This window comes from Xiphophorus maculatus, chromosome 22 (genome assembly GCF_002775205.1).
Source record: "Xiphophorus maculatus strain JP 163 A chromosome 22, X_maculatus-5.0-male, whole genome shotgun sequence".
NCBI lineage: Eukaryota > Metazoa > Chordata > Actinopteri > Cyprinodontiformes > Poeciliidae > Xiphophorus > Xiphophorus maculatus.
In genome coordinates this window covers 12,479,201-12,495,997 of record NC_036464.1, presented here as the reverse complement: position 1 = coordinate 12,495,997, position 16,797 = coordinate 12,479,201, and the positions used below count along the sequence as shown (strand labels likewise).

Below are 16,797 nucleotides of genomic sequence, written 5' to 3'. Positions count from 1 at the left end.
GTTAAAATGTGGAATTTTAAAAGATCAGAATTAATCTGTCTAAACCTACAAATGTTCCCAGAACTCTGTGTCCACTAGGTAGGTCTGCAGCAGCGATAATCATTATCTCATCCAAGAGGTCAAATTGAGGTAATACTCTCATCTGTCACTGCAACGCGCACTGTTCTATCAGAGTCTGGTTCAACAGCACCACCTTGTGGTCGGACATACACATGTCATGATGTGCCTTAAGTTGTTTTTATGCAGCCATATGTAGTCAAAACGTCTTAAAAATTATCAAAAAGTTAATATTGGAAATTTAATTAAAAGAACTGAACTCATATTGTATAGATGTATTACTTGGCAGACATAAACCTTTCACAAGCAGGATAAGTCACAAAAGGTCATGGCTAACGACATGCGGTTCAGAGATTCATAACAAAGTCAATAAATGGAAAGTTGAGTTGAAGAAAAAGAAACAAGCCATCTGACAGACGCGAAACAGAATCACTTGGTGTTACCAGGAAGATGAGAGAGACCCAACCCAAAATTCCAGACAAGCTGAAGGCTGCCACTAAAGAAATCTGGTCCACTTCATGAAGCAACAGGCTGATCAACATTTCATGCCTCCTTTAATGAAGTAGTTCCTGTGAAGGCCACCGTTGATTGTATTTAAGGCACAATACCTTGATTACTTTAAAGTAGTCTGGCATTGTGTTTTAAAATCCATTTTTAATGGTTTATGTAATATTCTAATTTCTGAGAAAATAAAGGTTGGGGTTTTAACTTTAAGCTCTCTAAAATTACATAAATGACTACATGTCAAAATATTTCCCCATTAAAATGAATTTGCTATCAGAGTCTAATGTATTATTTTACTGTTAATTTGTTTTTTCTAATACATGTACATATATATTTATACCTATAGTTTCTAAACTCCTTATATCTGGTGAAAAATGATTAACAAGTTCAGCTCTCCTGATTTGAACTATGTAGCTGTTAATGTGACAAGGAAAAACAAAAGAAATGAAAGAAAATAAAATGACTAAATGATTTATAGATTTATTTGGAAAAAGAGTCACATTACAAACAGTGCCTTAACATTTTCATTTGAATGCAACAATAATTTCAAGGTCCCTCTAAGAAGTCAGCAGAACGAAGCAAACAAAATACAAAACAAAGAAAAATCAACCCTAACGTTAAATGTCTAATCAACAAATAGGAATAACAATAAACAAAAACAGTTAATGATTTAAAGAGCAAAAGGTTCAGTATTTACAGGATACAAGATTAATAGCAGCCTACTGTACAGCTCTGCTACATTTACAATTTCACACAGATATGCTTAATTTTCAGACAAAAATAAATACACATCTGATTTTCTATTACATTACCCTTCCATAGTCCTATTAAAATAATTCTGTAATCATAGAAATCTCATACAGCGTATATACACACATATGATGCAAGTGTGTTTCTTCACAACACACACATGCAGCTGCATTCTATTTAATTGGACCTCTTTCATTTGGTCCGTCTTCTTCGTGCATGATTGAAAATAATAGGACATGCGTTTGGAGCTCTCTCACTTCACTCGGTTGACTGGGTTACCAAAAAGCTCGGGGCACTGCTCTTCGCCTTTAGCAATCCTGTCGCACCTTTTGAGCAGGTCGTAGTTGATCTTGTCAGTAATGACACTGTCCTGCTTGTACTCAGGGTGTTTTGCAACAAATTCCCTCATCCACTTGGCCATGGTCATCAGTTCTCCTGTTTGGATCAACAGCGCATGGAATCAGTGGAAACAATTGAACTTTGAAGCACAGACATTTTTTTTCTGCTTAGACTCTAAATAAAAACCAATACTGGTTCTTTACCCGAGGCACGTTTCTTGATGAGCTTCAGATAATTCAAAATAGTGCACCTGGTGTCAACATCAACTTCCATGTTTTCCAGATAGGAGTTAAGGATTGGGATAAGGCCTTGAAATACTCCCTCCTGATGATGTAAAACATAAAAATGAAGCTGCAGGTGTGAATTGATGTCTTGAAATAGTGTAAAGGAAAGTATAGACAGTTATATAAATACCTTGCTTTTGCACTAGATCCAACAAAATACAGTACTTTGCAAGTATTGATAAACCTTAAACGTTTCAGCTTTAGTCTTACAAACACAAAAAATCTCTTATTTTATGTGAAAGACCAAAACAAAGCAGTGAATTTTCTCTAAGCAGGAGGAAATAAACAGCTTTTACAATACTTAAGTATAGCTTTTTTAATTGGTCTGATAGAATACTCCAATATTAAATGTTATGTTTTGATTAACTATAAGCAGAAAATCATCATAATTGTCAAAAATTAACACTTTCAAACACCCATCTGTGTGTGATTAATCTACATAACGTGTTTCTCTTTGTGACAAAGTTCCTGAAATGAATAGACTTTCCAAAAATATTCTAATTTAATGAATGGGTTTGCATAGTTTCTAAAAGCATCTTTCTCTGCAACTAAAACTACAGTTTTATTGAGATATGTCCTTCCATACCTCAAAATGGGTTTAATTCTGGACTTTCATAATCTAACCCAACTTTAAACTTCTCCACAGCTTTATTCCTGACCCGTCTGCTGTATTCCCTGGTCTTCATGCTGCCGTTTGTTCACTAATGATCTCCTACAAACCTGAGAAACCTTCACAGAACATCTGGATTTACACTGAGATTAAATACAGGACAACACTATTTATATGATTAGGTGAGTTCTGAAGGCAAATGTTTGAACTGAATTTTATTTATTTAAATGTATGAGTAAGACATATTTCTCAAATATTCCATTGTAAAAAATGTTTTATGTAACGTAACAATTGCATGACTTTGTGTTGGTCTACCACACAAAATCACAAGGAAATACATTTACAGTTTGTGGCTGTGACAAGTTTAACCCGTATGAATACTTTTGCAACACTTTCCTTTCATGTATCTGAGGCTGAGTGTTGCTAGTTGCGATTGTTTGTGCAAATGTAACACTGAAGACTGGCATAGTAGTGGCAAGATAAACTCATCTGACTCAGGTTTAGTCTCGAACAAACTCACCTTCCCGTTGATGATTGTGTCGATGCTCATCAGTGTGTAATCCTCGTTACTGCCCTCAAACTCTACGCCATTCTGAGCAGAAGAAGCACAGTCCAAGCCTGGGTTGCAGCCTGTTGGGAAACAGCATTACAGTTATTCCCATCGGAACCATTCAAAGACACTTATAGTTCCACTTCCTGTTGAGCACACCTTTAAACATGTCTTTGCGGAAATAAAACATGCCCTCCTGGACTGCGTTTCTCTTCTGCGCCACCTTCATGTTCTCATCCACCTGATAAATCAATCAATCAATCAAATTTTATTTGTATAGCACATTTCAGCAGCAAGGCATTTCAAAGTGCTTTACATCATATCAAACACAGAAACACAATGCAACATAGAATCAACAATCAAAACATGACATGAAGTCAAGTTCCATCAATAAATTTGTAATTGATTACGTTTCAAATATAATCCTAAACAGGTGGGTTTTTAGTCGAGATTTAAAGGAAGTCAGTGTTTCAGCTGTTTTACAGTTTTCTAGAAGCTTGTTCCAAATTTGTGGTGCATAGATGCTGAATGCTGTTTCTCTTCGTTTGGTTCTGGGGATGCAGAGCAGACCAGAACCGGAAGACCTAAAAGGTCTGGAAGGTTGAACAACAGCAGATTTTTGATGTATTGTGGTGCTAAGCCATTCACTGAATCACAGGTTTTATTTTGATTTAAATCTTAGAACTAATATTTTAATAAAAACAATGTATTCAAGCGGTTGTTGATACCTTTGATAAGGGGATTAGGAAATCCAGCTTGTAGGATAAGATCACTCTGGTAAGCAGGACAACAAAAACCACATATGCAGCATTTTCAAAGTCAGTTAGCTGAACCTGGAAAGTAAAACCAGAAACATAACTTGTTATTAAAAGTCCTCCAAAATAAGCCCAGATAAACAAACGTCTATATCACAAATACCTCCATGGGGCGAAACTCAACTCTCCAGCCGATGTCGGAGTTCGGAGGTGGAGGTTTGAACCTCATCGTCTGCCAGTTGGTCGACTGAAGATTCTGAATGAAAAATGAACACAGACTGAGCTTAGACCTGTGTTCTGTTTGTGGTAAGAGATTAGCTTCTCTGGAAGAAGTTTTAAAAATCCTCACCTCAAAGTGATCCGATTCGTTTTCATCATCCAAATATATTTTCTCCTCAAAGACAGAGAGCGGGTCTCGTATGAAGAGGTGAGCTATGTGTTGAGCCAGAAGCTTGTCAATCCCTGCAAACAAGACATATTTAATGTACATCAAGTAGACATGCTTGTCCTGGCATGGTGGTGGAGGGGAGCGGGGCCTTGCTGGAGGACAGGTCCTCAGTCCTCACACAACATAGAACCATGCAGACACACCTAAAGGTAATTTAGATCAATTAACCTAACATGTGTTTTTGGACTGTGGGAGAAAGGAGTATTGGGGAAAAACCCACGCATGCAACGGGAGAGCATGCAAACTCCATGCAAAAGAATCCCAGGTTGGGATTCAAACTCAGAACCTTCTTGCTGCAAAGCAACAGTGCCCCTGAATGCACCACCATGCGTATCGTTATGTATTTATACACATGTTCCTGTAATTCTTTACTAAGCACAGATTGTAAAGTAGACTATAACTTTAAAAAGCGTCTAAAAGAGACATCAGTACCTGCACTGAGCAGCTGCTTGTTGATCTCCTCATCTATCGTCAAATCGATGTCATTGTACTTCTCTCCACAGCAAGACAGGTAGCTGTCAATCGAGTCATACCTGGACTTAAAGATCCTGTACTTGTTGTTCTTCAGAGGCTGCAAAACAGAAATGAGAAAGCACACCTATATTATAATTTCCACTGTAAATCTATAAATTTGCCTGTAATTAAATATTTGCATCACTCAAATAGTTTTTTTATTTGCTATTGACAACAGGGAAAAGAGGAGTGTGGAATGGATTCAGGTTCTCACCCATCATCTACCTAATGAATCAGTAACCCTTACAGTTCATTATCTTGCCCCAGAAGCTGAGAAGTAGAAACAAAAAATGCACTTCCTGGTGCACTGCTAGGAAACCAACAGCTCTTCCATTCAATAGACGGTGACAGATTGGGCTCTCTCAGTCACTAATTGATCTGTTTGAACTGAGCACAGTCATTTTCACAGTTCAAATAAAAAGCCACGCATTAAGCCTTTCAGCACTCACTAAAACTGCTGGAAGCTGCTGTTCTCCATTTCTATAATGTACTCTCCTTAAGAAACACAATACATTTCCCTGAGTTGCATCAGGAAACAGTACAGTGTTTGAATCTTTGTTGGGTTTTTTTTTGGCATCAGTTGGACATGGGTCAACAGTATTGAGACAAATCAAAGTTTAAAAAAATTATTTTCCAACAAGATAAAATTATGAAATTGACAAACGGTTCTGTGGCTGTATAGAGGCTAGATTAGTGCGCTGGTGCTCCTTCCCCATGCATTGCTGCAAACTGCGAATCAGCTGCTACAATTTTCTTTTGCTGAAAGGGATAGTATTATGTAGTTCGAGGGTTATATAATGTCACTATCAAGTAACTATGTTACCTTCAATAATAAAAATGCTGCATATATCAAACATAATTTCAAAGAAATTTGACTTTGCAATTTGATGCCTTTGAAATTGGGCCTCTGTCTCTTTAAGAAGCTCCTGCTCTTTTCGACACACAGCCTTCAGAAAGTCGTCACAACAATGCTCCTTCATTAAGCCGTTTATAACCGTTCTTAGGAGGGTTGGACTGAGAAGTGGTTCATATGATAAGCTTAGCAGATGTGCAGTTCCACCAGTTGTTTGATTATTTTGTGACAATAAACATTTAGGCAGCCCCGAATTGCTGCCAAAGGAGTTTCAAGGATTTGGCAAACATGCATGAAAGAATCAAAGCAACACTCCAATGTTTTTGATAAGGGAAAAACAGTATAACATGACAAAAAAAATAGTACTGTCCTTTAAAATAGGACATAAATTAACAAAAAGAAAAACATAGAAGGTGGTATATGAAATAAATAGGGGTTTGATAAAGGTGTCCTTTTCTCAGTCTCCATGTACTTTGTGGAAGTAGTGATGTAGTTGGAGGGCAGAACTCCAATCAAAGTCTGTCATTGTTACGCTCCCCAACTCACCAAGCGAGTTGTTCACAGCCCACATCAGCTGACTTCTACAGCGGCGAGCCAGTTTCCTGTGTCGAGGAAGTGATGGTTGTTGTGACAACCCGCAGCACGATTTAAAAGTGTAAACAAGGCATTTCTGATGAGAAATAAATTATGTCATATATGTGAACTAAATCTGAATCTTGTGCTTGGCTCTCATCAGGGTTGCTACACTGAGCGCTAACAGTATGGGGAGAGTTGCGATAGTTACATTTTCCCACAGCGCCGACGCTGCACGCCACATCCTGTCTTCCTGCACTGTCAGCTACTGTTTGCACACTCTCAGCAGTGTGGAAAAATCAAGTCTACATTTGTAATTTACAAACAGCCAGTGGGAGCTCAGAGAGGCAGCTTGTCCTCACCTCCAGGCCTCGTTCCTCTTGGGTCCTGTCATCCACTGAGGCTGAGATAACTCCCCAGCGACAATCAATATCAGACATGTACCCTCTGTAGAAGGGTGAGGCAGCACTCAGTGCCATCTGCAATGAAAAACAGGAGGTTAATTTACAAACAATACCAGTAATTATGATCTAGTATTTTTAAAGTAAAGATCTAGACACATACTAATATTTGTATGCTTCTCTTAATCACAGCTGAATAATTTCTAATGGGAAGCACAAATTTCATGCAACCACTCACCACAATGGGGCAGAATGTTGCTAGTTGGTCATAAAGATACCTTGCCTCATCAATGCTGCAAGCTTGGAATGTCACCTGCAAAAGCATCATAAATGAGGCTGAAGTCCTTTTATAAATCACTGATTGAGACGGTGGAGCAGTCGGAGTTCTCAGAACCCAGGTTTGCATATTCAAAAATACGTACTTGCAGGCAGCAGTTGCCCATGCCGAAGCCCATGGCGTCCATATAGATGTGGTCAGGAAGGGCTGCCCTCGCTGCTTCGCCGTCATCCTCAGGGAACTGCTCCACAAATGGTGACGGTGTGTGCTTATCTTTGTAGACTGCAAGAGGAAAAGCAGCCAAATCACATCTTTTGCTTTATTTATTCAAAATCTTGTCTAACGTCTATGGAGTAATAAATTAAGCACATGAGTCTGAATGTACGGCAGTTCAAATTAATTGATATTAGACAAATAACCTTACCCACATTTACAGCAGATTATAAATGCAGTTAATGATAAGATAAAGAAAGAAAATGAATCAAACTTACTTGGCACATTTATCACAACTTTCTCTCCTCTTCGATGGCGTATGTTTCTGGTCAGAGTGCTGAAGAGAAGAATTCAATGTCGACATAGAGCCTTACCAAAGTATCCATGTCCTTTGAACTTTTATCCCAATATAAAACTATTAAAATTAATGCAATGATTGTTATATTCATAATTTTATTTTTACTTTATATTCAGGTCAATGCTTAATGTAACACAATATTTAGAATATTATATTTAGTATTAAACTAGTAGTTCATTTCAAACCTTAGAAAGTAAACCAGCCCACCTGAATCTGGGGTGTCTGTTTATGGCTTCATCTGGGAAAAACAAAGACTTTGACACTCCCTTTTCAACGGGAGTGGGTCGGTACTCTGGTTTGGTGAAACCTGGACAACCTGACCTGAAAAAAGGAAAGCAGGTGTCAGCTGCTTGGAAAACAAACCTTTCAATTACACACATACCGGCCACTCAACTTTATACTCGAGCCACATTCGACAACTTGCATTCAACCACACACACATTCATACAACAGTTCAGCAACAGTAAGCACTTTTCTTAGGGGCAGAAGTGCCAGAAGGAGATTGGAATCAAATCCACAAGTTGTTGATTGCAAGATGACTACTACTAGCTGAGCAACAGTTGCCCTATTAAGTGCCTTAATAATTAATGGCTCTACGTTGATCAACACAACAGATAAAAACCTTGGAAAGGAGGTGATGGTGCAGAGCGTCATATTCTTCTTCAGGACAGACGAAGCCTCCAGACGTCTCTTCCTCATGTTGCCCTCCACCGTGTTGAACTCTGACATGGTTCCCCCGTACGGCTGCCCAGGCGTTCCCTCGATCATGTAGCTGCCATACTCTGGTCTCCAAAGTGTTGGATGACTGTGGAAGTGCAAAATATGTTGCGAAATCGTTTGCTTTATCATGTCAGCTGGAGAGAACCCTGTTCTCAGTATCGCATTGATCTTTTTCAGAAAATAAACTATGTACTTTCCCTTTATGGTGGTGGCACCAGTAATCCTGGCACCATAAACAAACACAATGCGTTTGTGCTTCAGAGCGTGCTCTTTGGTGTGTGCAACAGAGGGGCAGTAATGAGGTATGCATGGGATCCACTATGGTCACTGCTGCTGGTATTTCCCCCCAGTCAAGTTAGCCATACAGATTTACACTGACGTCAGAGGCAGGCAGACAGGAGCCTGTATAAACACACTGAGGAACGGCTCTTTAAACAGGGCTCCTACACATCTCTTCTCATGTCAAATTTCAGTACTTTTACAGAGTTTGCCGTTATTTTGGGATAAATAAAATTCTAAATGAAAGAACTGAATATGTTTCAGTGGTCGGGCCTTATATATGGATGAAATTCAGGTCTCTGAAGGGTAGAGGAGCTACCCTTTAGGTAGAGGAGCTCCACAAAAAAAATTATTTGAATAAAATTTCCAAATATAGAAATTATTTTAATATGTCCTGCAGTGTCCAAATTTGAAAAACTGCATTTCAAAAAAGTAATCCTTGGAAAATTTTCTATGGCATTTTCTTATTATATTTTACTGCTAAACTGGGAAATAAAATCTTCATCTAACTTGTGTTTAAAGTTAACTGAGCTTTTTAGAAAACAGTTTCAATACAAATCTAATGTCTTCCAGTAGAAATTTCTCCAAAAAAGTGTTTGTGTCTTTTGAAAGCAGGAGGAACTTTTCCACCTTTGGATGAGATTTAGTTGCTTTCTTCCTGCAATAATCAGTTACTGCTTTCAAACTGAAAACAATCTGTTGCAACACTTTACATATCACTAGGTCTGTGAAGATCTTAATGGGTAAACGTCAAGTTATGTGACTCCAAGGAATTATGAGCACTTTCACCTGTAAAAGGTTAAATCCAGCGGTAATGATTAGAAACTCTCTTTGTCATCCAGGCTTGAGTTGTTTTACGAAAAACAAAGCAGTCCACCGGCACCTGGCAGAACTCATGGGAAAGAATGTGCTTTTCATAGCGATACTAAAAGAAGACCCCAGAAATAAAACCACAAATACTCCTAAATGAGCTGTTTTTTAAATCATGTAACAATAACAATATAACTCTCCCGCATGAGAGAGCGCATACTTTGAATGATGAGTATGAGGACGCTATACAGTGCATGCATGCCGAGAGCAGTAAGAAAAATATAAAAGGTCCCAGCCAGCGATTGATGGATTTCATTAAAGACAGCGATAATGACACAGCTAGATAATAAAGTTCAGAGTTTCACTTCAATAAACAAGATGGAAAAGGAGTGGCTTTTCACAGATTCATCCCTGGCATCTTCAGCATTTAATTTCTCATCTGACGGAGTTGTTCCGTGACTCGGAGTAATCAGATGTAAATCACATAGAACAAGAGTTAGAACTAGATTCTACCAAACTAAGCAAAGCAGAAGCAGAGAGATGACCCATGATCCAAACTGATGCAATCAACTTATGGGTTGAATTTTAGCTCCTATTTCACTAGTCTCTAAGCTTTTCTTTCATTAGTGATATATTCTGCTTGTGTTACACCAACAAGCAACATTACATGTCGGTACAGTGGCACTGAACTTAGTTTTGGAGCAGAATCATTTTCCAAACAAATTTTTCTATTTTGCTACCGAACAGTGCTGATTGGAATGACATCATCCTGGAGTTCTTAGGGGCTCCAGGTAGCATTTGACTTGTGCAATTGCTACAATGAGCTTCTCTTAGTATCTAAATAAATATCTATTTAAAAAACATTCGTCATCTCCTTATTACTTTCAGCCAAAGTTATTTAAAGCCACAGTGAAGGGCCCACAGACCGCAGTGCAGGGTCTGCAGCAGCAGCGCTTCTTGGGTTGACTAACAGGATTAGGTTAATCAGAACTCATCTGCATGGTTGTTCTCTACAGTAGTAACAATTAAAATTTATATTTTTATTTTAAATATAAAATTTTCCCCCAAATGATCAATCCAGATAATTGTTAAATAATATCCTAAAATGTATATCTGATCTCTCTTTTTCCAAAAATGCTTTTATGGGTGAAGAAATCTGACAATCCTCCAACCTGGTTGACATTTTATTATCAGTTTTCCTAAAGTAGTTAGGCATGGTCTGGTACTGCCATCAAGGAAAACCAAGGTACAGAATGTTAAATCTAAAAATGTTTTCTTTCAAGACAAAAAATATTTATAAAATGAAGTGGAAGCTAAAATTAATCGCCATTCAACCCCACTATTAAGCCAACTAAGCTAAAGATCGGCATGCTAAGAAAGTGATATGCTTGCTAAACACGTCACCTGCAGTCTGGCTACAAGACAAAAAATGTTGTTGAGCTACCATAGCAGATAGCTCAACAAATTAACCAGCTAATTTTAGTTCGTTATGTGATCCTCTATAGAAGGAGCAGAATAGAATAAAGCAACATTTAGGCCAATTAGCACTGAAAACTACAACCATTTATAGCTGGTGTTTTTTTCTATAATAGTAGGTGAATCAAAAATAAAAATGTAATGCCTACATATAAATGAGATACATATTTAAAAAGTCACATCAGCGGGATTTTTCTTTTAAAGAAAATTAGATTACTATACTTTATTGTTGTACAAATACTGCAATACAGTAAAAGTAGTGTGTTTATTTATACAATTTCCTTTGAAATGTGAGTGTAAGTTGTTCATATTCATATACTTCTCTCCTTGATAGTGTTGAAAAATGAGACCAAATAAGCCAGAGTAATTTTACTGTATGTCCTCACCAGAACCAAAGCTGGGTCAGTTGTCGGGTCAGGTGACACGTCTCCTCCTCAACATGACAAAAGTGTGAATTACAGAGAGTCACATTAACAAAAAGACACCTACAGCCGCAGTGGCCTTTAATTTGATATGTTTTAATTTTAGAAGTATTTTAAACTAAAAAAAAAAAAATTCCCCCCTAAGGTAACTAAAAAGCAGAAACAAACTGTGTTATTTCATTTCTCAGATTTTAACAACTGAGCCAAGTAAGTGTCCCTCTGTCACAACACCAGGTTTTAAAATAATGTAGTGAGGCTATAGACGATGTTTGCTACTGGATATTTGCGTAAATGTACACCCAAGAGTGTACAGGTATGGGATCTATACTCATTGCCAAAGAAAAATGATAAAAAGCGTTGATGAACACAACCGCTGTTCAAATATGTTGAAATTCAAGATTTTCAACAGATCTTATCTTCCACTTCAGTTCCTAGTTTCAATTTAGACATAATCAAAGCTCTGAGTTGAGCTCCTTACGCTGGTGTTTACATGCTTTTACATGTACAACAAACGTCTCAGGAACCCTTTCATGACAGTGTGAGAAAGCTAGTTACAAAGAAGAGTGTGCATCAAGATCTCTGTAGAGATGACTCACTTCGGGTTTGTATTTTCTCCCTGTTCTTGGAGAGTTTCCAAAACATCTCCACCATTCAGCACCAGTCGAACCTTCTCATCATTGTCATCCAGCTCCACCAGCATGTACTCAACCTAAACACACAAAAATAAAGACACTGAAAATTTACACGCAAACACAGTACGACTCCTAATCCTAGGACTGGCTTTACGTTGAGCAGACTGGGAAGCCATCACATCAATTCCAATTCATCAGGAAGGTTTTCTTGACTTTGACTCTGCTGGGCTGTAATCCCCTGTCTGAAAGAGGGATTAATCTATAACAACAGCATTCCATGTCGATTCAAATTAAAGACTCAGTGTTCTAGTTGAAGCACAGTGAAGTTTCGTTACTCAGTAAAGGCTGGAAAAAAAGAGGTAAAACTTAAAAGAATTGGTAATGCAAACAGGGCGCTGAAGAGTCGAGCACATAAATCTTCAATATTTTGTGTAGGAGGGATTATGCCATCAATTACTCAACAAAGAAGAGCTTTTTTTCTTACATTTGGTATTGTCTGAGAATTAACAGTTACTCTGAAACAGTGAAATGCTGAAAGGAAATATTGCTCATAAAAGCTGGACTTGGAAATGTTTGTGTTCAGGTCATGGGGAAGGCTGTTTGGACTTGCAGCAGATCAGGGCCATAAATACAGCATTATTCCAAGAATGTTTGTAGAATATTTTTCTTACACTGTGGAAATATACATGCCCTGTGTTTTCATGTGCCTGTGTTTCTCTACAGAAGGTAGACAAACACAGAAGGTAATGGAGCTACTACTACCATTAATGTTGTGTTATAAGTTGTTCTTTAACGGAAAGTACTCTTAAACCACTGTTCCACTCCAGCAAACCTGCAAGACATGTTTTTTTTTGGTTTTGTAGGCGTTACGGTTCTTAACAAAAACAACAAAAAGCTTAAGTAAATCAGTAAACTAAAACAACAAAAAGCTCAAGTAAATCAGTAAACTAAAAGAGCAATTTATATCAACCTAGAAAAGACATAGGACATGAAATAGTTTTGAATCCAACAGAAAATCCCAGGCAGATTCTGCTGGAGGCGTCTTCCTGTTAAAGGAGAGTTTTCCTCTCCACTGTCGTTATAGCCAAGCTCGATATGAATGATAGCCGCAAAGTCAACGATAATGTCAGCAATTGTCTACAGTCGGTACATGCTGCAAGTCCTTAGATAAAAAGACTTCCTCATTCTGATCTCTGTTCTATTGACTGGTGTACCACTATCCCAAAACTTGATCTGATCTTTCATAAACTAAAAAAACTTTTTTATTAAATTTGATTATTGAATGTTTATTTGATCATATCTACATGTGGTAGACTTCCATGTCTTGTGAAGCACTTTTAGATACCCTATGTTTTGAAATTGGCACCATATAAACAGAAAAAAAAGAAAACACATTAAACAACCTAAATCCAAACATTATGGAAAAAAATACGTTTTTTTTTTTTAAAGTCATCAAACAAATGTAAAAGTTTAATTTTACTGCATATAAAAAGGGGTTGAAACATACAAGTGTGTGGATGAATCAGTAAGGGGGCCTTATTGCATCATGCCTCGCTGATCAAAAGCATTGAACATTGTATAAAGTCATGTTTTTACCTCGTCACCCCACTTCAACACATCTCTCTGACGATCCTTGACCTTATTGTAGATGTTGAGGAACTGGATGATGCCATGCTTTCGGATGTGGTCGGCATACTTCCTTGTTTCTTCCCAGTTCAGGGGAGATCCTTGTGACAGTAACCCCATGGCACAGACGGACGGTCGACCGGCGTCCTGCTTATTAACTGCGAACTGAACGCCAAACGTTAGCTATCTAGCTAGTTGGTCCAACTTGCGGAGATCTAGCATGAAGTCTCAGTCCAAACAAGCGGTACAGTCTGGGTCCCACGGGATGAAGCGGGTAGCTCACAGGAAGAGTCTGTTGATGCTGGTTAAGCGGTGTGCCTGTTCGGTAACCTTAATTAGGTATCCAAGTACAGACAGGCCCCCCCTGCTCATCACCTGCTAATGTCTGGTTAGCTCGGCCGAGCACTGTCGATAGTTGGGGACAAACTGGACCAGCTCGCCGGCGTCACTTAACGTCGGTTTGGTTGACGGCTACGCACTGAAACCGTTTCTCCTAAGCTCCTTTACACGGCGAGCCGTTGAACTTCGCCGTTAGACTGCCGCTCCAAGCAGTGTTACACCGTGTTAAACATATGAACGCCCTCCTTTCTTTACACACGTGACGCCTTCGGGAGGAGCGTAGTTACGTCATCATGACTCAGCATCCTCTGAGCTAAGCTCCTCCTGACGACCTGTCAATCAGAGGGTACGAGACAACGATTGCGCTTAGAAATAAGCATTATTATTTTTCAATAACAACAACAACAATAATAATAATAACTAATTGTTACATATTATTATTATTTTATTTTTTAACATTTCTATGCTACCTTGGTGGTCTCTATGTCACCATGGTCGCACAGTGTGCATGAAATGTAAAATTAAAACTTTTTAAATGTTATAGTCTGTATATACTGGCAGTTGCACTGCTCTTCATACCGTTACTGTTGATCGTTGTTGAGTTTGTTGATAATTTACTCTGAATTGTGCCTTTTTTTACACTCATTTTTGATATCGATGTTTATTATATTATAATGTATCTTTATTATAATAACAATGGTTTGCTCTTGTGCAAATTGACTACAGACTACATCATTCTGTGACAAAACTAATTTTATTATCTTAATATGAATCTTAAAAAAAAAAGAAAGAGGTAAGATAAAAACAGAGGAGAAGGTTTGTCATTGTGATCTTTCCTTTTTGCATTTAACTATCCATCCACCCATTTTCTGTACACCAGAGGTGCCCAAAGTCAGTCCTCGAGGGCCTGCACGTTTCAGTTCTCACCCTGGTAGTACCAACAACTTTTTCAGCATGTCAGTGTTCTTAGGCCTTTTAACGAGCCATTATTTGATCCAGGTGCTTTAAACCAGGAGAGAAGTGAAACATGCAGGATGCCGGCCCTCGAGGATCAACTTTGGGCACCCCTGCTGTACGCCCTTGTCCCTAGTGGAGCCGGGTGGGCTGCTGTTGCCTATCTCCAGCAAACGTTTCGGGCGAGAGACAGGGTACACCCTGGACAGGTCGCCAGTCTGTCACAGGCATTATTGTAATTATAATTTTGCCATTTCCATAGTCAGGCTAGTTCCAAAAAGATGAGGTCACCTAAATTACAGCCACTTTCAGTGCTCTTCCCACAAGTATTTCTCTTTTGCATTCAAATGGCAAGACTGATAACTGGGTACACATCAATTTCAGGGTTGTTTGAAAGAAACTATAATAATTCTTAAACAATCTTTTTGTCCTACATAGATAGTCACTCATAAACACGGGATAGTCATGGTAAGTGTTTTTCAACCCTGATCCTTCAAAGATGTGGGACAGCATTTTTTTTAGATGTTTCTCTGATTGGACATACCTGATCTCAGCTGATGGCTGATTTACAGACTTTTGCTGACGTGTAATCATCTGAATCAGGTGTGTTAAAGAAGGGAGACATCTAAAACCCGCAGGCCAGTGTGTCTTGAAAACAGGGTTGGGAATCATTGGCATACTTTATAGAATTGTCTTCAGTTTTATAAAAACAAAACTGCACTGAATTGTTTTAGTAACTATCATGTATGTTGTGGTGTAACAGTTACTGAAATGTGTCAGAAACCAAAAGGATGCATGGAGCATTTGTGTTAAAGCTTGTTGTTATGTTTGAGGTATTCGGGAACAACTTATAGGTCAGAAGTTGAGCTATGATATTACCATTTTCAGAATATTCCCCCTTGGTGATCCACATAAAACCAACAAGTTTTTTTAAACATTTTTGAAGACAGAAAAATATAAAAATAATTTGGAATCCCAAAACATCCAGTGGTCTACTACTACCCTGTAAACCAGAGGTCTCAAACTCCAGTCCTCAAGGGCCACTGTTCTGCAACTTTTAGATGTGCCTCTGCTGCACCACACCTGAATAGAATAATTAGGTCATTAAGGCTCTGGAGAACTGATCTACACAAGGAGGAGGTCATTAAGTCATTTCATTCCAGTGTTTTTGTACCTGTGGCACATCTAAAAACTGCAGGACAGCGGCCCTCGAGGGCTGGAGTTTGAAACCCTTTCTTAAGTACAGCCTTGCTACACAGTGTATCAAGGGTGTCAAACTCCAGTCCTGATGGGCTGGTGTCCTGCAACTTTTAGATGTGCCTCTGCTGCACCACACCTGAATAGAATAATTAGGTCATTAAGGCTCTGAGAACTGATCTACACAAGGAGGAGGTAATTAAGCCATTTCATTCCAGTGTTTTGTACCTGTGGCACATCTAAAAACTGCAGGACTGCGGCCCTCGAGGACTGGAGTTTGAGACCCCTGGTATAGATGGATGTTTTCAAGCCCTTATTTTGTTAATTAGGATGTTCTATAATAAATAAATAATGATTTATAGTAATTTAAGATTAGAATGTTACATCAGACCATTAACATTCTTTTAAAAACAGAACATACTTTCTAATTTATTGAGTATTACTATATTTGATACAGTGTTTGATACAGTAATACTCAAATACAGACAAAGAAAATGTGAGATTTTCTTTGTCTCGCATAGACTAAGAAAATCTGTGTAAATGAAACACAGACCCAACTGCTGTTGTTTGCTATTTGATGAAGTTAATTGTTGAATGATTTTCACTTTGTAAAAACACTTCAAAGTCATTTTTGAAAAACCCAGAATAAATATCTTATTCATGCCCAGGGAGTGAACTTTTCACCTGCATTCTGTACTACAGATTATCAACAGAATTAGACTTTATCAAGCCAGTGTTCATGTACAACAAGTAAAAATACAGAAGAAAGAACAATGAAAAACAATTTCACATAAAAAATCATTAAAGCTTATGACACAAAATTAGGTCTTTAGTGTCTTTTAACCTGCTTATATTCA

The 16,797-nt window shown here is 38.2% G+C and overlaps 1 protein-coding gene across 1 annotated transcript; it reads right to left on the bottom strand.

Annotated features, from left to right (window-relative positions):
- Positions 1-1,025: 1,025 nt before the first annotated feature.
- On the bottom strand, positions 1,026-14,043 carry gclc (glutamate-cysteine ligase catalytic subunit). The gene is made up of 16 exons (XM_005811878.3): positions 13,421-14,043; positions 11,789-11,901; positions 8,108-8,290; positions 7,693-7,806; positions 7,406-7,464; positions 7,060-7,196; positions 6,876-6,950; positions 6,599-6,715; positions 4,730-4,868; positions 4,199-4,311; positions 4,013-4,105; positions 3,823-3,927; positions 3,254-3,335; positions 3,065-3,174; positions 1,854-1,974; positions 1,026-1,746 (listed from the first exon to the last, which is right to left on the bottom strand). The coding sequence occupies exons 1-16, from the start codon at positions 13,568-13,570 to the stop codon at positions 1,565-1,567; spliced, it is 1,893 nt and encodes a 630-aa protein (XP_005811935.1). The 5' UTR covers positions 13,571-14,043; the 3' UTR covers positions 1,026-1,564.
- Between the last annotated feature and the right edge of the window lie 2,754 nt (positions 14,044-16,797).

Bases quoted from the DNA above. Each gene is read 5' to 3' on its own strand.
- gclc (XM_005811878.3), bottom strand. From the start codon at position 13,570: ATGGGGTTACTGTCACAAGGATCTCCCCTGAACTGGGAAGAAACAAGG. The intron at 7,807-8,107 runs GTTTTTATCTGT...TCCTTTTTTCAG, and splicing joins ACCATCACCTCCTTTCCAAG to GTCAGGTTGTCCAGGTTTCA. The intron at 6,716-6,875 runs GTGAGTGGTTGC...TTTTCATTGCAG, and splicing joins CAACATTCTGCCCCATTGTG to ATGGCACTGAGTGCTGCCTC.